The 23,610-nt window shown below is 42.2% G+C and overlaps 2 protein-coding genes across 2 annotated transcripts; one reads left to right on the plus strand and one right to left on the minus strand.

Moving 5' to 3' along the window:
• Nucleotides 1-7,927: 7,927 nt before the first annotated feature.
• Nucleotides 7,928-10,631, minus strand: phospho2 (phosphatase, orphan 2). Its single transcript, XM_072465228.1, has 3 exons — nucleotides 10,561-10,631; nucleotides 10,382-10,476; nucleotides 7,928-9,001 (listed from the first exon to the last, which is right to left on the minus strand). Exons 1-3 carry the CDS (start codon nucleotides 10,629-10,631, stop codon nucleotides 8,469-8,471), a joined length of 699 nt encoding a protein of 232 aa, XP_072321329.1. The 3' UTR covers nucleotides 7,928-8,468.
• A 1,921-nt stretch (nucleotides 10,632-12,552) lies between these two features.
• syap1 (synapse associated protein 1) lies at nucleotides 12,553-22,895 on the plus strand. Its single transcript, XM_072465579.1, has 9 exons — nucleotides 12,553-12,864; nucleotides 13,637-13,746; nucleotides 13,852-13,918; nucleotides 14,184-14,257; nucleotides 14,348-14,487; nucleotides 14,566-14,717; nucleotides 20,439-20,488; nucleotides 20,567-20,720; nucleotides 21,954-22,895. The coding sequence occupies exons 1-9, from the start codon at nucleotides 12,666-12,668 to the stop codon at nucleotides 22,079-22,081; spliced, it is 1,074 nt and encodes a 357-aa protein (XP_072321680.1). The 5' UTR covers nucleotides 12,553-12,665; the 3' UTR covers nucleotides 22,082-22,895.
• The last annotated feature ends 715 nt before the right edge of the window (nucleotides 22,896-23,610 follow it).

A 23,610-nucleotide genomic window follows, 5' to 3' on the forward strand; every position in this document is an offset into this window, starting at 1 on the left:
ATGCTAGAAATTATTGAGAAAATGTAGTGGGAAAATGTATATAAATATTGTATATCAAATTAAATTGTGAAAAACCCTGTCATGTTTATTTTTACTCTGAAAAACACAAAAGATCTCATACCTCCAAAGGTAAAATTACCATATGATTGGATTGTACACGCTGCAGAAAGTTCTCTTGAGACGGTTTGGGAAAAAATAAGTGTTGCACCGCTTGAGAAGTGCCGCGATGACAGATATTTTACAAAATAAATAAAAATGATGAGGTCATAATTATGAATTGAACCACAAGTCAAAATCTTTGTGCCTTGATTCGATTTTCTTTTGTCTATTTTCTCTCTGGTCCTATTCAGTGTTGTTTTTGTGAAATGTTAATATTCTAAAACAGTCTAAAAATAAGATATTACAAAAAGATAAAGCCAAAATCTCCACTTCTCTCATCTTGTGCACACAGCCTCGCATCTGGTGAGAATCATGTCTTTCAGCAGTGATATAATGTTTAGTGCATTCACTCACTTCCTGTTTAGTTTATTCAAAATACTTTACTCCGGGGCAGACATGTATGGTTCAAATACACTGTAGTCAAGAACATGTGCAGTATTTGCATATTTTCTTCAATACATTTTCATAATTAAATCAAACTAAATATTTCATATATTTAGAAAACAACGTTGCTAAAGGAACAACTCGTTTCTGGCTGTGGGTACACAACAGTGCTCTGTATCGTGTGTACGGGCGTTTTTTCCCACGCTCTCGCCTGCAGGCTGCTCCGGGACCGTCCTCTAGTGACACACACAGCTCAGCATGGACCCTCGCCGCGCCCCAAATCCCAACATGCATCTGAGGGGGGTATCCCAGCCCGGCAAGGAGCCCTCCCTCTCCCTGCTCTACCCGCTGTGAGCGTTAGAGGGGATCGCCCGGACCCTGCCACGTGCCTGCTTGTTCTCAAGAGTCTCCATGTGATGATAATAAATGCATTTCCAAACGTACATTTCTGTGTAAATCAAGCTAAAAAGCTGATTATTGTATTTTCTTTTTTCATAGTTTGGCCGGGGTGCGACTTATACTCCAGAGCGACTTATATGTGATATTATTTGTTATTTCCACACGCTAAGCGACGCAGAAGAAGAATCTGCACTTCCTCTTCCTCTGGAGTTTGTGGAGTTGTTTAGAAGTGACACAGAGGAAGATGAATTCAATGGATTTAGTGATTTGGGGTAAAACTGATGCTTTGGTAAACTTGTTAGCATGTTCTTTATGCTATAGTTATCTGAATAACTGTTAATATGTTACGTTAACATACCAGACACTTACCACAGTTCTGTCTGTGCCTCATGTAGCTGAAGGTGTTAGCGTTAGCATACGTACACCTATTCACCATGTTCTCTCATCTGTTATTATTTTAAACTGCATTTACAGATGAAATGTCTGTTCTTGATCTTGGATTTTATCAATTCAATTTCCCCCCAAAAGGAGACTTATACTCCAGTGCGACTTATAGATGTTTTTTTCTTCTCTATTATGCATTTTTTTTGCTGGTGCGACTTATACTTCGGAGCAATTTATGGTCCAGAAAATACAGTAAATATTTCAGAACATCTGTTGATATTTTGTATGATGTTGTACGCACCTGTATTTTTTTGTATTAGTTTATCATTATATATATTATTTATTATATATTTTTTGTGTTTTAGAAGGCAGAACTTACTCTGTAATTAAGTAAAATTATCGGAAAAAAATCTCATAATTTCAGTTAAAAAAATTGCATTACAACCGCGGCGTCATGGGTTCAAATCCCGGCCTCAACTATTCGCCGAACCCTACAGCTGTCCTTTCATGTACAGCCTGGGCCATTAAAAATACACAAAAACAGATAAATAAAAAGCATACTATTTCTGTTTGCATCATGTGGCCAATAGTAGTTCTTCTAATGTTACTGTTAAAGAGAAACTGACACCTCATTCAATTGTGCCTTGAGAAAGATGACATTTTACATTAAACTAATTATCTCCATGAAGAAAAAGCAGGTGACAAACCAGGTCAAGTTACAGGTCAGATCTGTGGAGAGGCAGGCGCACAATACATGTTATTCAAGGTAACAAAACACCAGAAATTGAATCAATGCAACATCGAAAAAAGTTTAAATCTATATTGCGTAAACGATCCAAAAGGAATAACATCTTTATGGAGACCAGCAGGTGGCGGTACTCCCATCAGAAAAAAAGGTTATAGCAAAAACTCTAGCAACACTTAATTTTAAAAAAGCAAAAGCAAAACTTAAGACAGTATTAAACACGACAAGAATTCTGCCAAACTGTTTCTGTATTGCACTCAACAACCCATCATTTCAATCGTCATACTTTAAGACACCCACTGACACATGACCTACTCCTGCTCGGATTGACCACACCGTCCCGCATCGTGCCCGGCGCTCATGACGGGTCCCGCGGGTGAGCCGTGGTCAGCGGGGTCACCTACAGTACACGATGCTTATTATCAGCATGATCTCGGCGTCCCCGGAGAGCTGGGGGACGAGGGAAATTGCCACTTTGGACGGAGGAGAAAGACGGCTGTCGGGGTCATTAAGCCCACAGTCCCTGCGTCTTCTGGGGGGGAACGTGGTAAAGGTCCCGAGGCTTTACGTCAAATGTCAGGGAATGGACAAGCTTGGGTCCAGTGTAGGGTCACCACCGCGTCAACCTTCAGCTTTCAGAGCCGAAGCTGTCAGGCTGGTCATCCACATGCTCCGAAAAGTGAATTTTATTAGCAGAGAAATTGCTCACATTTATGCTGAGGTTGTGCTGTCGAGGTATCAGGAGCAGAAAGGGGTTATTTGTACCCTTTGGCATATTAGTGGTTAGCATTTGATATTGCAGTGTAGTCTGAATATGTTCTTTTCACACAAACCTCTTTTCCATCGTCAGGTCGGAGTGGACACATTGTAATAGAAATATGACCAAACGAAATGAGATATTGCAGGAATATTGAGGTAACGAAACAGATTTGACATCCACGTTGCCCTGAATGTTCTCTGACACTTGAGTAGAAGAGAGCTCAGCAGGGGGCGGGAACTTCTGGATCCACAAGTACTATTTCTATTAATTATCCCCGTAGACATTAAAAATGAGTACGTTTGAAAGCTTGAAGGTCGCTACGTAGTGACAAGAAATTACACATGAATCAATGCTATTACTTAACAGTCAGAGAACATAATTCAACTTAGAATATTAAACGACACAGAAACGTCAGTCTTTTGTGTGGCTTGCAAGGGAGAGGAAGGCTTAGCCGAGTCAAGATGTTGTAAGCAACCTGAACGACTTTCCAAAATCACTCTCAGCGTTCCTCCCTCTTACAAGTCATTTTATTAAAATCACACATAAAAAGGAGGCGGGTCACATTTCTCATTGGTCAGCTTCACATCAAGGCACTTGTCTTTTACGACTCTTTGGTATTATCTTTAGAGATAAAAACCTTGGTGAATGTTCTACCCATCTGGTCCCCAGGATGGGAGGAACATTCCTCACGGCTGGTTCTACAACAGCTTCACACATGTTATTAGAAATACATGCCTTTCCCTCCCCCCAGGCTAATGATGCAGATAACTTTTAACACACAAATATAATCATATATTTACATTTTATCACACGTAGTAAGTCATGTAGGGCTGTCGGGCTTTAGGAGTTTAGTCGAGTTATAGGTTGATAGTGTTAGTTGATCAAAAGTTGGATTAGTCGATTTATTTAGATAAAGATTTATAAAGGACAAAAAAAGGCACAGGGGGAGCTAGCTAAAGAGTGAATCGTGAGTTGAATCTGCCTTCTGACCTCACCTGGTTTCCTTTTGTTGTCTTGTGAGTGTAGTTTGAGTTTCATGGTCAGTTTGATATCTGCTCTGGATTTATATAATCACCACTTATAGCTGTTTATTTAAACATATAAATAAATTAAGAGGAAAAGGGAATACAAATCTTAATTCTAAAAGTCATTTGGTGCCTCTGCTTGGCTGTTAACTCTGCCTCAGGCATCGTTTGCATTCACAACTTGACCTTTATACAAATTATGAAATGGGACATAATGTACTCACAGATCACGCTCTATGGTCCCATGGGCACTCTATGTTCACGTTTATACGTCATGTTTATACATACCAAATAAATATACCAGATTTATGTCAGTCTAGTATACACTTTTCTTCCTGTATTTCTGTAAGTTCTCAACTCTTAACAGTGAATAAAAGTTTCCAGAGTAAATCCAGGAGGTAAGAGAGCAGGTCTGAGCCTTCAGTGTCTTCAGCTTATTTCTCGGGGGCAAGTCCAGCGCAGGCACAGAGCGTATGCAAACACCACTGTTTGTCCGGCCCACGTGCTCGGTCCGGCCCACGTGCTCGGTCCGGCCCACGTGCTCGGTCCGGCCCACGTGCTCGGTCCGGCCCACGTGCTCGGTCCGGCCCACGTGCTCGGTCCGGCCCACGTGCTCGGTCCGGCCCACGTGCTCGGTCCGGCCCACGTGCTCGGTCCAGCGAGCAGAGGTCGCCTCACGTCTGAGGAGAACATACAGTAAACTTCCCGAGCCTTGGAGCATCATCAACACACCTGAATATGAACAAACCTTCTGTGATCGCTGGAGCCTAAACACAGTTTTTATGTGAGTTTCTTGATTTCTTTATTATTGAGATCATTCAATGTAATTTTGCTTTGATTTGATATTTGCTTAAAAATACAAGATTTGTGGAACTAAATAATACGATTTATTTCCAGTACCTTTCCCAAATGAATTATCGTCAATGTCAATCACAATTTATTACTTGTTATATTAATTTCCATTAATTAGTGGCTCCTTTATTAAGACGGTGCATGTGCATCGTGGGCAACATGAAGTGGAGCCAAACAGTTTTCTGTTTCTTTTTTGTGGATCATTTGCTCGTCTCATATGTAAATGCTCAGTAAATAGTTTTTAACTGCATTTGCATCGCTCTCCATGGGTTTATACATTTTTGAGGGTTAATACAATGTGCTAACGTCACAAATGTTTAAAACCTACAACAATAATGACATCGGAATATGAGCATGTTGAAAGGATTGGCAATGCAAAGTAAGTTGAAATACTGACAAATACAATAAAAGATCTAAATTAACAATATATATAAAACAGACAGAACACTACACCAAGCAAACATAAAAAATACTATTAAAACCTTACTTCATTCCATTTGGAAAAGCTAAAATGGAGCTTATAGTCAATAGTGTTCCTCAAACTGACCAAAAAACTTAAAACGAACTTGAGTTTTTGTCATTTCTTCCGGCACATGTCTTTACCTTCTGCCAATTCGTTCGTCCCCTTTATGTTTTTCCTCATTATCATCAATTATTTAGTTTCTTTACCTCCGCGCGAGTCACAGGCCGCGGCGCACAGAGACCTGCCGTTACTTGAACCGACGGAATCTTCCTCCGCGGCGCGTGCTCCACTTAGCGAGCCTTCCCAGCGCGGTGCCGGTCGCAGTAATTATCGTTTGCTTCTAATCGCATCTTATTCAGATGTTCGACACTGCTCCGAGCGCGCTGCCGTCGCTCAACACAAGCGGCATCGGCTCGCGGCGCTTGAGTTCGTGTCGCCCAGAGAACTCAAACCACGTGCGAAATGTGCGGTTTCAGTTTCACGCTTTTGAAACCTCACGAGGGGGAGAAGGCGGCTGGAGGTGTGAAGCAGAGCGCACTTCAAAGGGTGTTTCACAATCACACGCACAGTAAGTATACCGTAAGTATACAGTACACGAGGCAACTACTGAAGTGCCTCAAGGGCCCAATACCAACACGCGCCGTTTGGAAATGAGATCAAACGGTCCAATTTACGCTTTGTGGAAGACATTTTCGACAATACATGCGTTCGCGGTGACGTCATACAGCCCGGGAATTCCCCATAGCGGCCATTTTAAAAGGGGCACGCGATATATAAAAACCAACACGACTGCATCCTTTTCTACGGCATAATGAGCTACGAATACTTTGATTCTTTAGACGATAACGGCAAACCAAGGCACACAACAAAGCTATCATTCCTTGGTCTGACAACAGATCGATGTCTTAACAGAACGCAGGTTTTTGGCATTTTGCTCTCATATTTCCTGGATTTCGTATGTAGTAGACGTGCTGTTGTGCCCCTTTCAAAATGGCGGACTCGGTTGCCACTGCACAAGTTCCCGGATGTGCAAACGCATGTATTGCGCTTGTTATTCTTTAGGTTGCAGGTTTGACTCTTGGGTGGCTGACATCGATATTGGGCAGTAGTTTGTCTTTCTTCGACGTGAAAGACTTTCCGTTTGCGAACCTCATCCAGATTGTCAAGTTCGACATAAATGAACAGAAGATCAATAATAAAAACTATTAAAAAAAATACTGTGGAATGGAATAGAAATACGCAGTTTCTTCCCCAGTTATTGAGAGTCATGTTTGGTCATGTTGAAGGTGTAAAGTAAAGTGAATTAAATACAGATTACTTATAGTTTGGCGATGTGTTCTTTATTCGGAAGGCCTGTCACGATAAAAGTTATATCGACTCAACGTTCCGTAAATCGTTGATGGTACAAAATACTTCGGGGCGCAGTATTTATCGTGTGTACATTTTCTTTGCACTAGTGGTGAAGTTGTGGTGAGCTGTTTCCGTAACTTTTATGACCACGTGTTTCATTCCACTGTTCATTTTCTGCAGCACATGCTTTACCTGTAGAAAAGAGATAAAGTGGAATATTACGCTTATAGTTTTTGTGTCATCGGCATTTAAAATAGTAAATATAATACAGCTGAGCCACGTAACGCCCATTTAAAGTTCTGACCGCGGCAAAGTTCTGCAGTACTTTGCTTTATCACATCGAGCACACGCTGTATTTTCCTGCACCGTCGTCGGCGCACTTTCTGCAGAATGTGGAACACGGCGAGCTCTGAGGACACTTGTGACAGCGCCGGTTCCTCGCTCTCTCAGTCAGAACAACTTGTAGCGAGAGCGCCGACTCCCCGCTCAAGCTCGCCGGCCGTTTCCCCGGGACCAAAGTTTCCACCGAATCTGTCCAAAACTTCTCAACACGCTCTCGACAGCCCGTCTGTTACTTATGCATCCGTACAGCGTCCTAGATCTAACGCCTGTTCTAAAGCTTCTCCCGCGACAAAGGGAATGCGCTGAGTAAACAGAGAGTGCAGCGCCAGGCGGTGATGCCCGGGTGTGATTTGAGGCCAGAGTTGCCGGCTGTGGTCTGCGACTGATGGAGTTCTGTCGGGAAAATGCCTCCCTCACGAGCAAAATCCAAATTATCAGAGAAAAAGCTGTGAATTCCACACCGAACGTGCTATTTTACAGCGTTTGTGTCTTTGTAATCGGCATCGGGCGAACGTTAAGCAAGTGAGTCCACAACAAAATACGTTTCCAAGTATCAAGCATCCAAAAGAGATTATGTTTATTAAAAATTATGTATAAAGTAAGTTGTTTATAAACAATTCAAACATGTTAACGTGGTGAAACTTGACTGGGTTAAAAAGTCATGTATAAATGTGGTGTTTTTTTCTATAGTCTTTAGTTTTTAAGAAAAGATTTGCAACAGTTAAAAGTAAAACATGAAACTTACATTTATTTGGTTCTGTGGAAAATGCAATACTGTAATAATGTAGTATTTTTATTATGTGTGTTCAGGGAAGAAAAATAATAAATCGTGACATTTTAAAAGCAAAATTATGTATTTTTTGTTAAATCTCTCATTCAAAAAACAGACCTAAATGTAAAAAAACGTTATTTTATCTTTTTATCTCTTTTATTCAGAAAGTTAATTTGTGTAAAGCTGGTTCCAAAATGGAGGAACAATAACACATGAATATAAGTTACAATAAAAATGTATTACAAACAAAACCAAAGTCATTTTTCGAGAGTTTCAATAAAAAATAAATTACTTTTTCCTCTTGTAATTAAAAGAATTTCTCAACAAATCACTTCTGTTTTGATTTCACTCTAATTCATGACGTGCGCAGCCAAAAACTCACAAAACAAAAAAATGATGTTTTAAAACTGCACGACTTCATAACAAAACAAAAGATACACAATATGGCATCCAATAAGCTTTATCAGCTTTGGAAAGTTCTATAGATCGTCCAGTCTGTGGCTTTTGAGTGAAGCACACAAACAATAACAATCAATACATCGATTTTTACTTTTTAGCCTGGATCAAAAACAGGAAATAAAGTCTCTAAACGCAGCAAGCGCCAGGACACAAACTTCCACCAGTGCATTTTGAACCATAATTGTTAATACAGCTGTGCTGTCATTATTTCCTTTACTCTTTGTCTTTACTCTCGCCCTGAGGTTCATTTCAAGTACATTCCACAAACTCGCCACTGAAAACGAGTTCAAAAACCGATAATTTTTAAACACGAGCGCGATAAAAAAAACGACTTCCTTTCGCAAAAGTCGAAGCGGCGACTGCGCATTTCCCGACTAGTCTCTGGCTTTTAGCTCTTCCAGAATCTCTTGGCCGCTGCTCCAGGCCACGACTCGGGGTTTCACGGGACGTCCCGGCTGGAGCAGGCGTTTCTCCAGCGTGTAACCTTTCCTCGGCATCACCGTGTCTTGCTCTCTCAGGCAGGCCACGGGGCAAAGGTCGTTCCCGCCGTCCCCCGCGTAGAACACCGCCCCGTACTCCGCCCGCTCTGACAGGTACCGCCGCAGCACTTCCCGCTTGCAGATGTTGACCGGGCAGTCGGGGCAGCTGTGCGCGTGGTGGCGCCGGACCTCCAGGCTGCCACGCTCGTCCACGCGCGCCGGGTTGGTGAAGACCTCGTCGACGGCCGCCTGGAGTCCGGCGGCGCGCAGGATCCACTCGATGAACAGCGTGTTGGAGTCGGAGATGACGATGCAGTCGATGGCGTCCTTGCGGCGGGACACGTAGGTCAGCAGGTTTTTCATTCCCTCCGTGAAGGGGATGGTCTCCAGAACCAGGCGGATCTGGTCGGGAGTCACGTTCTGCTCTCCTGGATGAAGGAAAGCAGTTTGTTACAGCAGAGCACTTATTATTAATTTACGGAAGAGAAAAAAAAGGATGATAACTAATTTGAATGTAAGAAATCACAGAAAATATCACGATGAACGGTAATATTGAAACTACTGTACTTTATGCCACTGACAGGATGACAGTAAAGAAGGAGAACACTGCTAAACCCTTTACTGGATGAATACAGTATTTTCCAGACTATAAGTCACAGAATTCACAAACATAGGAACTTACTTTGGTGATTCGGTGCAACATAAAACAATGAAAAATGATAAAAACAACTTAAATAAAATCCAAAAGAAAAACTATTTAAATCTGCTATAGGATAAAAATAAAAATCGGCTAACTATGTTCACAAAATTTACAGTTGAATTTACAGATCCAGTGCAGAAAGTGAACAGTGCAGTGAGTGATTAAATTATGGTTAAAGTGTCAGTGTTTAGAAGTGTTCATGAGTCTAGGATAAGATGAGATAATTCTTATTGTCCCACATGGGGAAATTTCATTGATGCAACGCCGGTAGATACAGAGGTAGATACAGAAGAACAGAACAGATCACTTATAGGAAGTCTGAAAAACACTTTCAGTAGAAGATCTCCTATAAACAAAAACTCCAATAGACAAAACCTCCCATTTCCCAACACGGGATGGAGGGGAAAAATAATAAAGATAAAAATAAATAAATAAATACCATTGCATGTGATCACGACAGTAATTGCACATGAATATGTGTCACAACAGTAATTGCACATGAATTGCACAGTAACAGCAGAGGGAAAGAAACTGTTCTTGTGGCGGGAGGTTCTGTAACCGGACAGTAACCTCCTGCCTGAGGGGCGTGGCCTCCTGCCTGAGGGGCGTGGCCTCCTGCCTGAGGGGAGGGGCCTCCTGCATGAGGGGAGGGGCCTCCTGCCTGAGGGGAGGGGCCTCCTGCCTGAGGGGAGGGGCTCAAATAGTCCGTGTCCAGGGTGAGAAGGGTCGGCTGATCCGACCTGTTCGTCCCAGAGCCCTGGAGACGTACAGGTCCTGCAGAGATGGAAGTCTGCAGCTGATCATCTTCTCAGCAGAGTGCATGATGCGCTGTAGTCTCTGTTTGTCCCTGGCTGTGGCTCCAGCGTACCACACGGTGATGGGCTGTCTTTTATTTTATTTCATTTTACGGACCAGGTAAGTGTCAGATATAAAGCCAATGACGATTATGACGACGCAGAAAAGACAGAGTAAGTTTGGAGCCCAGAGGATTGATCTGAACCAACTTCACCAGACACAGACAGCTCCCTCTCTAGACACACCTAATATTTCACTTTGAGAGCTTTTCTGTTTTTTTACATGAACTAAGAATGCAAAAAAAGAGTCTCACCTAAATAATTCATCACGTTCCCCATGTATTCGGTCCAGTGTCCTTTCCTATAGGTTTTGGTCACGGAGTCAGGGAGGCGCTCACCGGGTAAACATCTAGTGCAGAAGGTGAAACAGAGGTAGAACTCACAGAATAAATGCAAACAATAATATAATAACTGACCAGCATTGACTCTTTACCTTATCACCCACGTGTCGCTGTTGTCGTCCACAACCGTGTGGTCAAAATCCAACACCAGGAGCGTCTTCATCTGTCACACATGCATCATCGTTATTCAGCACATTTGGTGTTCTTTTTTTAAATCATAGTTTGTATTTGTTCTTCATCATTATTATCCATCGTTTGGTTTTCCATATCGATTAAGGAACTGTCTAGTTTGTGGACTTGTTCGGGGAGTAACCAGAGAGAAGCTTGGAATATGCACATTGTAGACATTTAAAGAGAGTAAGATTCTGTTTTTTTTTTTTGGCATGTCAGGATTATTAGGTTAATCAAAAAAAAAAAACAGGTCACATTTAAATGTCTTTGTCGTTCAGAAAGTAACATTTTGTAAAGCCGGTCACAAACTTGAGGGATTTTAACATGTTAGACCACGGGAATGAAAGAAAATTAAAGATTCCGCTGTTGTTTGGTTTCCCAATCATCATGAATAATCGTTAAATTGTGATGTTTTTTCCCCCTCACATTAATCCTAACACTTAAATGTGATAATGTGACAGGCCAGTTTGGTTTAGAGCTGCACACGACTGATCTTGACTTGTAAACTAAAAAACAACGGTTATCTGGACCACATAGTCTCTAAAACACATAAAACAATATATTTTGTAGCAACGACAACAATATTTTTAAATCAAAAAGGTCAAAAAATAATTCATAATGTCAGATTTTCCTCCGTAATACACTTTATTTGTAATTATTATCTATACAGGAGCCTTTAGTTACTGTATTTAACCTTTATCTGATTGATAATGTTTTTAAAAAAGTCTGAATATACAATATAATTAATCGTTTGAAGTCAAGTACTAAAAAATTCAATTATTTACAGCCCTAGTTTCATTTAATCATTAGCCTTTATATTATGAGTGACATGTTTCGTTTCGTTTTGTATTTTACTTTCACCGGTTTTCTACTTGTTCTCTCCAGTATTAGCGACATATTTAGCATAATTAGGCTGACAAACGCATCAAAATCCTTCAAAAGCACATCTAAATGGCTTCATACACACTCTTAAAGACTAACAAGAGACAACAGGGGCTAAAGAATCATTAAAAAAGCAAATATTGAGTCAGATCTCGCACTCACCGTGGATAAAGTGCAGCCCAGCGTGTTCTTCTTCAGACGTGTCCGGTGTGGGATGTTGACGGTGCACGCTCCTTACTGACACTTGCAGGTGAGTCTGGGTACTGCGCCTACGCGACTGAATACGAATGAAAAACTAGATTCCAACAAATGATGAAAGTGTTATTATCGGGTTTTTTGTGTTTACCAAAATGATTTACCTTTAAAGCAGGCACAAAGATGCATTAACAAGAATAAACTATGGAAATAAAATAAGGCTTAATCAGTAATCGCGCAGGAAAGAGCAAATCTACCCCAAACTTCATTCACATTTATGGATAAATTGAATATATAAAGAATTACCATGTACATGTATTTTTATATTGTAGTTGTTTAAGCTTTCTTTTTTTTTACCCTCTTTGGTCACTAAAAATATAAGATATAAGATAGCCTTTAGTTGTCCACACAATGTGGAAATTTCGGTAAATGTACTATGTTGACTGATTATTTGGAATGTATGATTGTAATTTGATGGATTTTAATGTTGCTTGTTAAAGGGATTCAAAATATAATGTTATTTATATATTATATTATATTATATCTTTCTCTTAAATAAATTAAATAAATGCAGCCAACTGTGTTTATCTTATTTATCTGTTTATCTAATTCTGAATCTGGTTATCATTTGTTTCACTTAATTGATACAAAATACTGGTAATTTGAGACATAGTAACCTTAAGCTCTTAAACTAAATAAAAATGACTAATAATAACTAATAATAAAAAGTGAAAACCGAACAGAAAACCATGCCGAAGTACCTGCGTTTCCCTCTTTTCACCACAAGATGGCGACGCCGAAGCTCAAACGCGCGTTCAGAGCGTGGACGTCACAGCAGAAGAAGCTCCGCGTTCACTTCCTGGTCGCTTTATGTCAACACTCTGCCACCGTCACATTCTCCTTTTCTGTTGTGAAACCTTTATCTCTCGTGACCGAAAAGAGATCGATAATGTTCAACAACTTTGGCTCGTGGCTGGGCTTCGAGACTCCGAGCGCCAAGACCGCGGATGTGACAGAAAACGAGAATGAAGAGCAGAAAGAAAAGGTTGTAGAAGCTCAAAACGAGGTAAACAAATCGTTGCCTGCGGAGGATGATGGAGAGGAACAGACCCACGAACACGGCTCCAACCAAAGTCAAGGGCTGGGAGGTGAGAGTCTGTACTTTTATTTATTTTACTGTGTGTGTTTATATGAGTAATGATTGTGTAATGCGGTGGTTAACTAGACAAACTGTGACATAACTACACAAAAGAGGGACAAGGTGTTTCTGTGGAGTGACATGACCTAGTTTGTTGTTCTAGATCCCAAAGCATATCTATTATATCTATTAAATGCTCAAATTTACACGTTTAACCGGCATCAAGAGAATAAAACTTAATATAAAAATGAGGCGCAGGGTTACAGCAACTAACTATTCACTTTGTCAGTAGATCTGCGACGATGAATCAGAATAATTGTGACTATTGAACAAAATGTACTCGTATTTTGATATCATTGTTGTTATCTGTGCTATTCAGACTCAAAAACCTTTCCCTAAAGTCCTTTTATAAAAATGGTGTTGTGGCAGTATTAAAAGGATTGTGGCAGTATTAAAAGATTGTGGCAGTATTAAAAGGAAAATGTTGAGATTTGCATTAATAACGTTGATATTATCTTTCGGTAAACCTTCAGTCACTATATTTCGGTCTTAAATTTGTTTAAAAATGTGAAAAATACAAACTGACGAGTCAATTGCTAATTTAATGACTCACAAAACCTTTATTATTCTTTTTACTACTACTACTTCTAATGTTTGTAAATCTGAGCTGAGTTTTAGATGCTGTTTTACTTACGACATGCCAACTAAAATATTTTGAATTTGCTATGAAGAAAGGGGGGAAAAAACAAGCTTCTACTCAACTAAACCGTCTTTATTTGCAGATTTTATCTTCAGTTTTGCCTCCACCGCCACCAAAAAGATTTCAGAGTCTGTGGTGGAGACGGCAAACACCATCAAGAAAAGCGTGGAAGAGGGAAAAATCATGGACAAGGTCTGTGCTTCCCCGGTTAAAGAATGCTTATGTTCGACTATCTTATACTATATCATCTTATCTTATCTTAAATATGTACGGTATTTAATGTTTGTGCTTTTCTAGACATTCCTAGGAGACTTCCAGAAGGAGCAGGAGAAGTTTGTCCTGCAAAAGAAAGCAAAGCGATCAGGTAAAGCAAGACAAACATTTAAACATGTGATTCGTTTACCAAAACTTTAACACACACAAACTCTTCAAACCGCACTGGGTTTTGCCGCACAGGCAAAACGACGACCAAGGCCCAGTTGCCGAAATGTTGCTTCTCCACCTGTAAATTAAATTTTCTTGCATGTAAGACAGTGTGCGGGATTTTTTTTCCACTGTTATTTTGACGCACCCTTACTGTAGACTAGCAGGTAAACGTTGTACTGAGCAGTTGCATATCTTGCGTCCAGAAGCGGCGGTCCCTCCCTGGGTGGGCTACAACGAGGAGGAGACCATTCAGCAGCAGATTCTGGCTCTATCCGCTGTAAGTGCTTCGGACGTGAGGATCATTCACGACACTGAACTGTAAGGATCTCTTGTATAAAGCGACCCGTGTGTTGTCATGTCACGACAGGATAAAAGGAACTTCCTGCGCGACCCTCCGGCGGGCGTGCAGTTCCTCTTCGATATGGATCAGATGTATCCTCTGGCCGCGGTCATGCTGGAGGAGGACCATCTGCTGAACCACATGCGCTTTGACCTCGTCCCCAAACTGTGAGTGTAATCTCCGAGCGAAAAACACAAGCGCGCACACCGATTGTGTTTAAAAACCTGCTCAACGTGTTCCGACAGCGTGAAGGAGGAGGTCTTCTGGAGGAATTACTTCTACCGGGTTTCTCTGGTTAAACAGTCGGCTCAGCTCACGGCGTTGGCACAGCAGCAGCAGGAGCAGGACGGAGAGGAGCGAAGGGCCAGCGTCTCACCCGAGGACGTCATTCTATCCGGTAACGGCGTCTTTCCCTCCGTAACTTGTGCCATTCTTTCTTTTGTGAGCTTATGGCTTTTAGTTGCGACGCAGTGTCAAGTCTGCCGAGCCTGTCAGTTCTTTGTGTGGAGGACTGTGTTCCAGCTTTATGAACTAAGTCACTTTTCTGATGGAGGCTCTGCTAGCAACGCGTCTCCATGGAAATGTTACTCACTTTGCCTGGAATGTTCCACAATATGACATGTGTATATCCATGGAGATGAGCGGCCAAGTTAAAGGCGGTATGGACGATTTTTCAGCGATTTGAGAACGCAGGCGGAAGTGCGCATGCCACTCCTCCGTGCGGACTGATACAACACACACGTGCGTTTGTTTATTAGCGCAACGGAGCGCATCGCATCGCTCGTCTCCCGTAGATTTCTGTCCACTTCTGCGTCAGCTCGAACAGTCTTTCTCCGTCTTCATTTTGCCCCGTACACTGAGGGAACTATATTATGATAGATCCATGCGCTTAGGCACGCGGAAACGTGGGGACGAACCGCACGCGGCTGCAGCTGAGCGGTAGGTGCGTTTTATGATTGATACGTGGCAGGACAAATGATTTATCCACGCCACGAGGAAATATGATAAAAAATTTGCTGAAAAAAATCGTCCATACCACCTTTAAGAATAGGTTAGAAAGCATGTTTTAAGGTGTTGTTTTTTAGCAATAAAATGCCTGTAAGGGAAGGAATGAGAGATAAATGAGCTTAATTTACTAGTTTAGTTTAGTCTTTAGTTAAGTATTTAGTTTAGTCTTTAGTTAAGTATTTAGTTAAGTATTTAGTTAAGTATTTAGTTTAGTGTTTACTTTAGTCTTTAGTTTAGTCTTTTGTTTAGTCTTTTGTGTAGTCTTTTGTTTAGTTTAGTCTTCAGTTTAGTCTTTATTTGTCAGGGACCATGTACAAAGTCATTAATCTTCAAGAGAAACGATGCATCAGATTTTGCCCCTGCTACTTTCCCTCTGCAGGTGAATACACAACAACGGTAATAAAAGTACACATTACAATTATAACATTTCATTATCAACATTTGCTTGGTAAAATACACTATGAAGCTTCTCAATTTCTACAATTACTACATTTGTTCAGACTGAACAAAAACACAGCTAATTTCTAACTTGTCTGACGTTGGCTCCGTTCATTTTCTAGAATGTGCTTTTTCAGGTTTCGAGCGAAGTCGTGAATATCTGAAGACAATTTCAGACTGAAGTTTATTCCACTGTGTGAAAGTTTAAAAAAGAACAGGTTGATTGTGCAAAGGATCTTTTTGGGATGATGCTGATATTTCAAGGCATTATTAAGGATTTATATAGAGTTCTTAGGTTTGAAAAAGATAATATCGTCAAAAGGCCAAGAAGAAGAAAAATTGTGTTTCCGGTAATATCCATGGAGCTGGATTTCAAAATAAAGAAAACCCGACCATAAACATTTTATCTCATATTTACCGGCCGTACGTTTCGAGAATGTCAAATTGTGAGATCGAATCCAAAAGCTGCGGGAAAAAAATCATCCGTGGGGATCGTAGGATATGAAAAAGGTTTTGTTTTGCCTACGGCGCATTCATGTTTGCGCAAAGATGCTCTATGTGGTCAGCGTGCAGACTGGCTTCCATGGGAGTGGAATAGAAGCCCCGCCCCGTCTCCAGCATCCGGCGAGTTAATCTGACCGGTGAGATAAACGCGGACACACCGCAACAGAGGGGGCAACAGAGCGGTGATTACTAGATCACTATTTTATTCTATATCTGCATACTAATAAGGCCATTTTCAAAGTGAAGCGCTCACTTCTGACAAAAGAAAACTGTCTGCAAAACCTGTGCGAGGATTTAAAAATATTGAAGAAAAAATCTGACCTACCGACCTGGATATTTTTTTTGTTTCCGGAAACACACTATTATTATTTTTTGGCCTAAGTATGTTGTAATGGTGTGAACGATAAAGTGTTTTTTAAAGTTTCAGTTTCCTTTAATGGTTGGTTATAGAGAGCTCTGAGAGATTTTAACTTCAAGATAAACAATAAGTCATAAGTCTAACTTCTACAGACGCACAAGTTACATAGTGCACCTTTGTTTATTTAGCAAACTAACCTAATAGTTCTCCTAATTCTCCTAATCTAGACTGTACTGTACGGACCTAAATGGTAAAAGTCACTTTTTGTGTCAATTTTCTTTTCTTTTTAAATTTAAACACTTAAAACTCTTTGAACTTAGAACTTAAAAAACTTAGAACACGTCACAGAGAGCAAACGAACACAATCAAGACATCCAAAAATTAAAACTGAAATCACAACTTGTCCAGCGAATGATGTCAGGGATAAATTTGTGTTGTCCTAATGAGTCCTTGAGTTGTAGGAAGAGGCAGGAGACTCTGGATGTCTGAGGCAGGAGACTCTGGATGTCTGAGGCAGGAGACTGGGTGTCTGAGGCAGGAGACTCTGGATGTCTGAGGCAGGAGACTGGGTGTCTGAGGCAGGAGACTCTGGATGTCTGAGGCAGGAGACTCTGGATGTCTGAGGCAGGAGACTGGGTGTCTGAGGCAGGAGACTCTGGATGTCTGAGGCAGGAGACTCTGGATGTCTGAGGCAGGAGACTCTGGGTGTCTGAGGCAGGAGACTCTGGGTGTCTGAGGCAGTAGACTCTGGGTGTCTGAGGCAGTAGACACTGGGTGTCTGAGGCAGGAGACTCTGGATGTCTGAGGCAGTAGACACTGGGTGTCTGAGGCAGGAGACTCTGGATGTCTGAGGCAGTAGACTCTGGGTGTCTGAGGCAGGAGACTCTGGATGTCTGAGGCAGTAGACACTGGGTGTCTGAGGCAGGAGACTCTGGATGTCTGAGGCAGTAGACACTGGGTGTCTGAGGCAGGAGACTCTGGATGTCTGAGGCAGTAGACACTGGGTGTCTGAGGCAGGAGACTCTGGATGTCTGAGGCAGTAGACTCTGGATGTCTGAGGCAGGAGACTCTGGATGTCTGAGGCAGTAGACTCTGGATGTCTGAGGCAGGAGACTCTGGATGTCTGAGGCAGTAGACTCTGGGTGTCTGAGGCAGTAGACACTGGGTGTCTGAGGCAGTAGACACTGGGTGTCTGAGGCAGGAGACTCTGGATGTCTGAGGCAGGAGACTCTGGATGTCTGAGGCAGGAGACTGTATGTCTGAGGCAGGAGACTCTGTATGTCTGAGGCAGTAGACTCTGGATGTCTGAGGCAGGAGACTCTGGATGTCTGAGGCAGTAGACTCTGGGTGTCTGAGGCAGTAGACTCTGGATGTCTGAGGCAGGAGACTCTGGATGTCTGAGGCAGTAGACTCTGGATGTCTGAGGCAGGAGACTCTGGGTGTCTGAGGCAGGAGACTCTGGGTGTCTGAGGCAGTAGACTCTGGGTGTCTGAGGCAGTAGACACTGGGTGTCTGAGGCAGGAGACTCTGGATGTCTGAGGCAGTAGACACTGGGTGTCTGAGGCAGGAGACTCTGGATGTCTGAGGCAGTAGACTCTGGGTGTCTGAGGCAGGAGACTCTGGATGTCTGAGGCAGTAGACACTGGGTGTCTGAGGCAGGAGACTCTGGATGTCTGAGGCAGTAGACACTGGGTGTCTGAGGCAGGAGACTCTGGATGTCTGAGGCAGTAGACACTGGGTGTCTGAGGCAGGAGACTCTGGATGTCTGAGGCAGTAGACTCTGGATGTCTGAGGCAGGAGACTCTGGATGTCTGAGGCAGTAGACTCTGGGTGTCTGAGGCAGTAGACACTGGGTGTCTGAGGCAGTAGACACTGGGTGTCTGAGGCAGGAGACTCTGGATGTCTGAGGCAGGAGACTCTGGATGTCTGAGGCAGGAGACTGTATGTCTGAGGCAGGAGACTCTGTATGTCTGAGGCAGTAGACTCTGGATGTCTGAGGCAGGAGACTCTGGATGTCTGAGGCAGTAGACTCTGGGTGTCTGAGGCAGTAGACTCTGGATGTCTGAGGCAGGAGACACTGGGTGTCTGAGGCAGGAGACTCTGGGTGTCTGAGGCAGTAGACTCTGGGTGTCTGAGGCAGTAGACACTGGGTGTCTGAGGCAGGAGACTCTGGATGTCTGAGGCAGTAGACACTGGGTGTCTGAGGCAGGAGACTCTGGATGTCTGAGGCAGTAGACTCTGGGTGTCTGAGGCAGGAGACTCTGGATGTCTGAGGCAGTAGACACTGGGTGTCTGAGGCAGTAGACACTGGGTGTCTGAGGCAGGAGACTCTGGATTTCTGAGGCAGTAGACTCTGGATGTCTGAGGCAGGAGACTCTGGATGTCTGAGGCAGGAGACTCTGGATGTCTGAGGCAGGAGACTGTATGTCTGAGGCAGGAGACTCTGGATGTCTGAGGCAGGAGACTCTGGATGTCTGAGGCAGTAGACTCTGGGTGTCTGAGGCAGTAGACTCTGGATGTCTGAGGCAGGAGACTCTGGATGTCTGAGGCAGGAGACTCTGGATGTCTGAGGCAGGAGACTCTGTATGTCTGAGGCAGGAGACTCTGGATGTCTGAGGCAGGAGACTCTGGATGTCTGAGGCAGGAGACTGGATGTCTGAGGCAGGAGACTGGGTGTCTGAGGCAGGAGACTCTGGATTTCTGAGGCAGGAGACTCTGGATGTCTGAGGCAGTAGACTCTGGGTGTCTGAGGCCGTAGACTCTGGGTGTCTGAGGCAGTAGACACTGGGTGTCTGAGGCAGGAGACTCTGGATGTCTGAGGCAGTAGACTCTGGGTGTCTGAGGCAGGAGACTCTGGATGTCTGAGGCAGGAGACTCTGGATGTCTGAGGCAGGATACTCTGTATGTCTGAGGCAGGAGACTCTGGATGTCTGAGGCAGGAGACTCTGGATGTCTGAGGCAGGAGACTCTGGATGTCTGAGGCAGGATACTCTGTATGTCTGAGGCAGGAGACTCTGGATGTCTGAGGCAGGAGACTCTGGATGTCTGAGGCAGGAGACTCTGGATGTCTGAGGCAGTAGAAGTTATTTACAGATCAGTCTGGAACCCAGCGACTTGAATACAATAGTCTGACTAAGCTTTGACACTCAGAGGTTTGAATAGTCGCCAAGAAGAGATATAATGAGCAAAGGAAACCGCTTCTGTGAGACGAGTCGACCAAGGGAACTGATACTGTTAGCGAAGGACACATTCTGTAGCAGTTGGACGACGCCCGTCTTAGATGGCGCTTACCACAGAGCAATGTCAACAATGGTAGAGATGTGTCCTTGTTAAGACTACACACCGAACAATCACACCTAACATTCTACTGCAAATGAGTCTCATCTAGTCCAGAGTCTGTCAAAAAGGTCACATTTATTTATTTATTTCATTTTTTAACTTTATATTTAAAGTTTATTATTTTATTATTTAAATTTTTTTTTTTTTGGTTGTCCAGATTGTTAATACTTTTGTATAATTTAGATATTACCGTATTTTCCGGACTATAAGTCGCACCAGCCAAAAAATGCATAATAGAGAATAAAAAAACATATATGAGTTGCACTGGAGTAGGAAATGCAGTTGCAAGTGTGAAAATAACAAATAATATCACATATAAGTCTTTCCGGAGTATAAGTATACAAGTATAAATCTAAGTATAAGTCGCACCCCAGGCAAAACTATGATAAAAGGTGCAATTTATAGTCCGGAAAATACGGTACTTAAGTCACTTTTCACATCCTGAGCTCTGCACTATGTTCTCATTCACAGATAAAGTCAGGCCCAAAACTCCACCTGTTTCCATTAATGACGTGAAAAAGGTCTGTATTAAAGTTACGCTACAAGAACTGAAACATTAGCAAACGTTCTAACTAATGTTGGACTATTCTCACCTCCAGCCACAACACGAGGAAGAGGAGATCTCCACCAGCCCCGGCGTGTCCGAGTTTGTCAGCGACGCTTTCGACTCCGCTGCCATTAACCATGAGGATCTGAGAAAAGGGATGGAACAGCTTGTGCTCGACAAGAAGGAGGACACGCCCTCACTCGATGGTCAGTCGTTACTCTTTGACATGCCGACCTTTTGGCTCAGTTATGCTGTTGTGTCCTTGTCAACAAACGAACCCGGACTTATGTTTCAGTTATCCTACGTATTCGGCCATTTTCCCTCTCCAGAGTTCAAAACGCCGGCCCCTCACTGATCTACGTTGTAATCCATGAAGCTCCTCCGTGTTTTTAAAGCGGCTAAGTGTCCGCACAATTCGGGGTTGCTCAAAAACATCCCCAACACTAGTTCTGTTTCAACACTGATAATAATACAACTGTGATATTAGATGAAAAATTGAAAAGGCTTTAAATAATTAAACTATTACTAGACTAGACTGGACCAACCGGATCTGAACCGGGACTATCCCAGAATCAAACTAGGGCCAGATCAGGACTAAACCAGAAAAACCCAGAATTAGATCAGGTCCAAAGCAATAAACATGAGAAAACATTTTTTATTTTGTAAGATTGGCCGTTGCCCGGATCAGATCGTTTGACGGCCTTGATCTGGCTCGTGGGCCTTATATTGAATAATCCTGGATTAGTGTGGACATTCACCTCTTTCCTCTTCATTGTTCTGCTACTAAGGACTTTTTAAAAATACATATTTTATTTTATTTATGGCCGTATGTCAATGCCCTCGTTAGATCTCGAAGGCTAAGCTGGGACGGGCCTGTTAGTACTTGGATGTGAAACCACGGTGCCACAGGGGGGCTGTAGTGCCCTTGGGCAAGACACTTTACCCACCTTACCTCCTGTGCCCATGTATGCTGGTGTATGAAAGAGTGTGTGTTTTTGTGTGAGTGAATGTGGGACAATGGACCGTCCTGCGTGTACAGTGTATCACATATATGCACTGTCCTGACCAAATAAACAATAATAATAATTTTGTAGACATGGCTATTTCCTGCAGGCCAATTTATAATAATACCGTATTTTTCGTATTTTTTTATTAATAGTTTTGGCCGGGGTGCGACTTATACATATATTTATAGTTATATACTTATACTCTGGAGCGACTTATATGTGATATTATTTGTTATTTTCACACTTGCAACTGCATTTCATACTCCAGTGCAACTTACATATGTTTCTTCTTTATTATGCATTTTTTGGCTGGTGCGACTGATACTCGGTAGTCTAACTAAGGACAAGATAGATTCAAACTCCAGAATAATGCAGTATTTTGGACCTTAAAAGTAAAATAATAATAACAACTCTCCTTTTGATTGTTCTCAGACGACTCCGCGGACTGGGAGAAGGAGCTGCAGCAGGAGCTTCAAGAATACGAGGTCGTAACCGAGTCGGACAACAAGGACGAGCAGTGGGACCAGGAGATCGAGGAGATGCTCCAGGCGGACGACTAAACGACATGACTCTTGTGACCAACCTACAGTGATTATGGAATGAAGTGACCACAGCCGCACACGAGGGGGCGCTGTCTCGTGCATCGACTGCTCCGTGTAGATCGAACGTGTGAGAAAGTAAAGACAGTCTCTGCTGGATGTAGTGTTCATTTCAGGGCTATAAATGAAGTGCTTTTTCATGACTGTACTTTTATGTAACTCTTACCAGCGTTTAGCCAAGACAGACAGACTTTTAACTTGAAAATACTGATTAAATATGAAGTATTTCCACACACATCGTTTCCCCATCGTATTTTAAATTGAAAATGGATTGGCTCTGCTTATATTGTTTTTTTCCCTTTTTGTTTTCGATGGATTGGATAAATATGCATTAGTGGCAGGGAATTTTATCCGTTTACATTAAATACAAATTAAAAAGTTGATTATGTTTGTGTGGGGCAAAAAAAAAAAAGGATGTTAATTTGTACATTACGTGACTTGGCGGAGTGTGGCCACCAGATGGCGCGTCAACACTAGTTTCCCTTTTTATTATTCTGAAAATGCCATACTTTCTGAGCCGCTTCCTGTGCTTTCTGGTTCAGCGAGGTCGAGTTATAGTTCCGTAGAGTATATTGTAAAATTAAAACGTACCGGAATGTAAATACATGAGATTCTAACGACACCGTTGTTTATTGCGTTTCATTTCTTATTGCTCTGTGATAGCTTTGCATTATGTTTTCCTTTTTCCTCGCTCTGCATCTTGGATACTGTAGACGTTCTGTCAACCTTTAATATATTTATATCACAATAAACTATGCCTATGATTCTAATGACCCGTGAGTGTGTTTCTTCTTCATCTTGTTATGTCTTAATAGCTTTAATAATAACAGCTTGAAGCATATGATAACTGGATTTCAAAGATTTCAGATTATCATGAAGGCCTAGTCTGGGGGACATAACTCTTCACCTTTAAGAGAGCGGGTTCTAGTTTTTATACGAGTGAAGATCGTTCTAAAACTGTTCAGGAAAAGTAAAATGTCCTGTCAGTGTGATGTGATCATTTTGTCCATATTTGTTCGAATTACAAATCTACTTTCAATAGTTTCAGTATCGATTAGTCTCTGATTGTTGATACTTTTGACGGCCCGAGTGATCGACATTTGGACAAAAGCCACATCAAAATTGGGGATGAAACCTTTAGTTTAATATGAATAAGACCAGGACTAGAACCAAGTCTACATCTGGATTCAATTTGGCTCAAATCGTGGCTAAACCAGGACGTGTGAACAATGCAGAAGTCAGACTGGTCCAATAATTGAGCTGCAGTGCCAAAGAAGAAGAAAACATTGATATAGTAAAATAACATAGTGATTGATTTAGTAAAATGTGTATATTCTTGTTTGATATAAAATGTCACGGAAATTAAATACATCATTAATCTAAAGCGCAGCAAGTGCAACCTTACCGTTCTTACAGCTGGGGTCAAGAGGAAGCAATTATTTAAATCTTAACGCATCCCGAGCTCTCATAAACACGTTAGTCACACGTGT

Source organism: Eucyclogobius newberryi, unplaced genomic scaffold (assembly GCF_026437365.1).
Source record: "Eucyclogobius newberryi isolate DKJ021-1_F unplaced genomic scaffold, fEucNew1.0.hap1 SCAF_5, whole genome shotgun sequence".
NCBI classification, from domain to species: domain Eukaryota; kingdom Metazoa; phylum Chordata; class Actinopteri; order Gobiiformes; family Gobiidae; genus Eucyclogobius; species Eucyclogobius newberryi.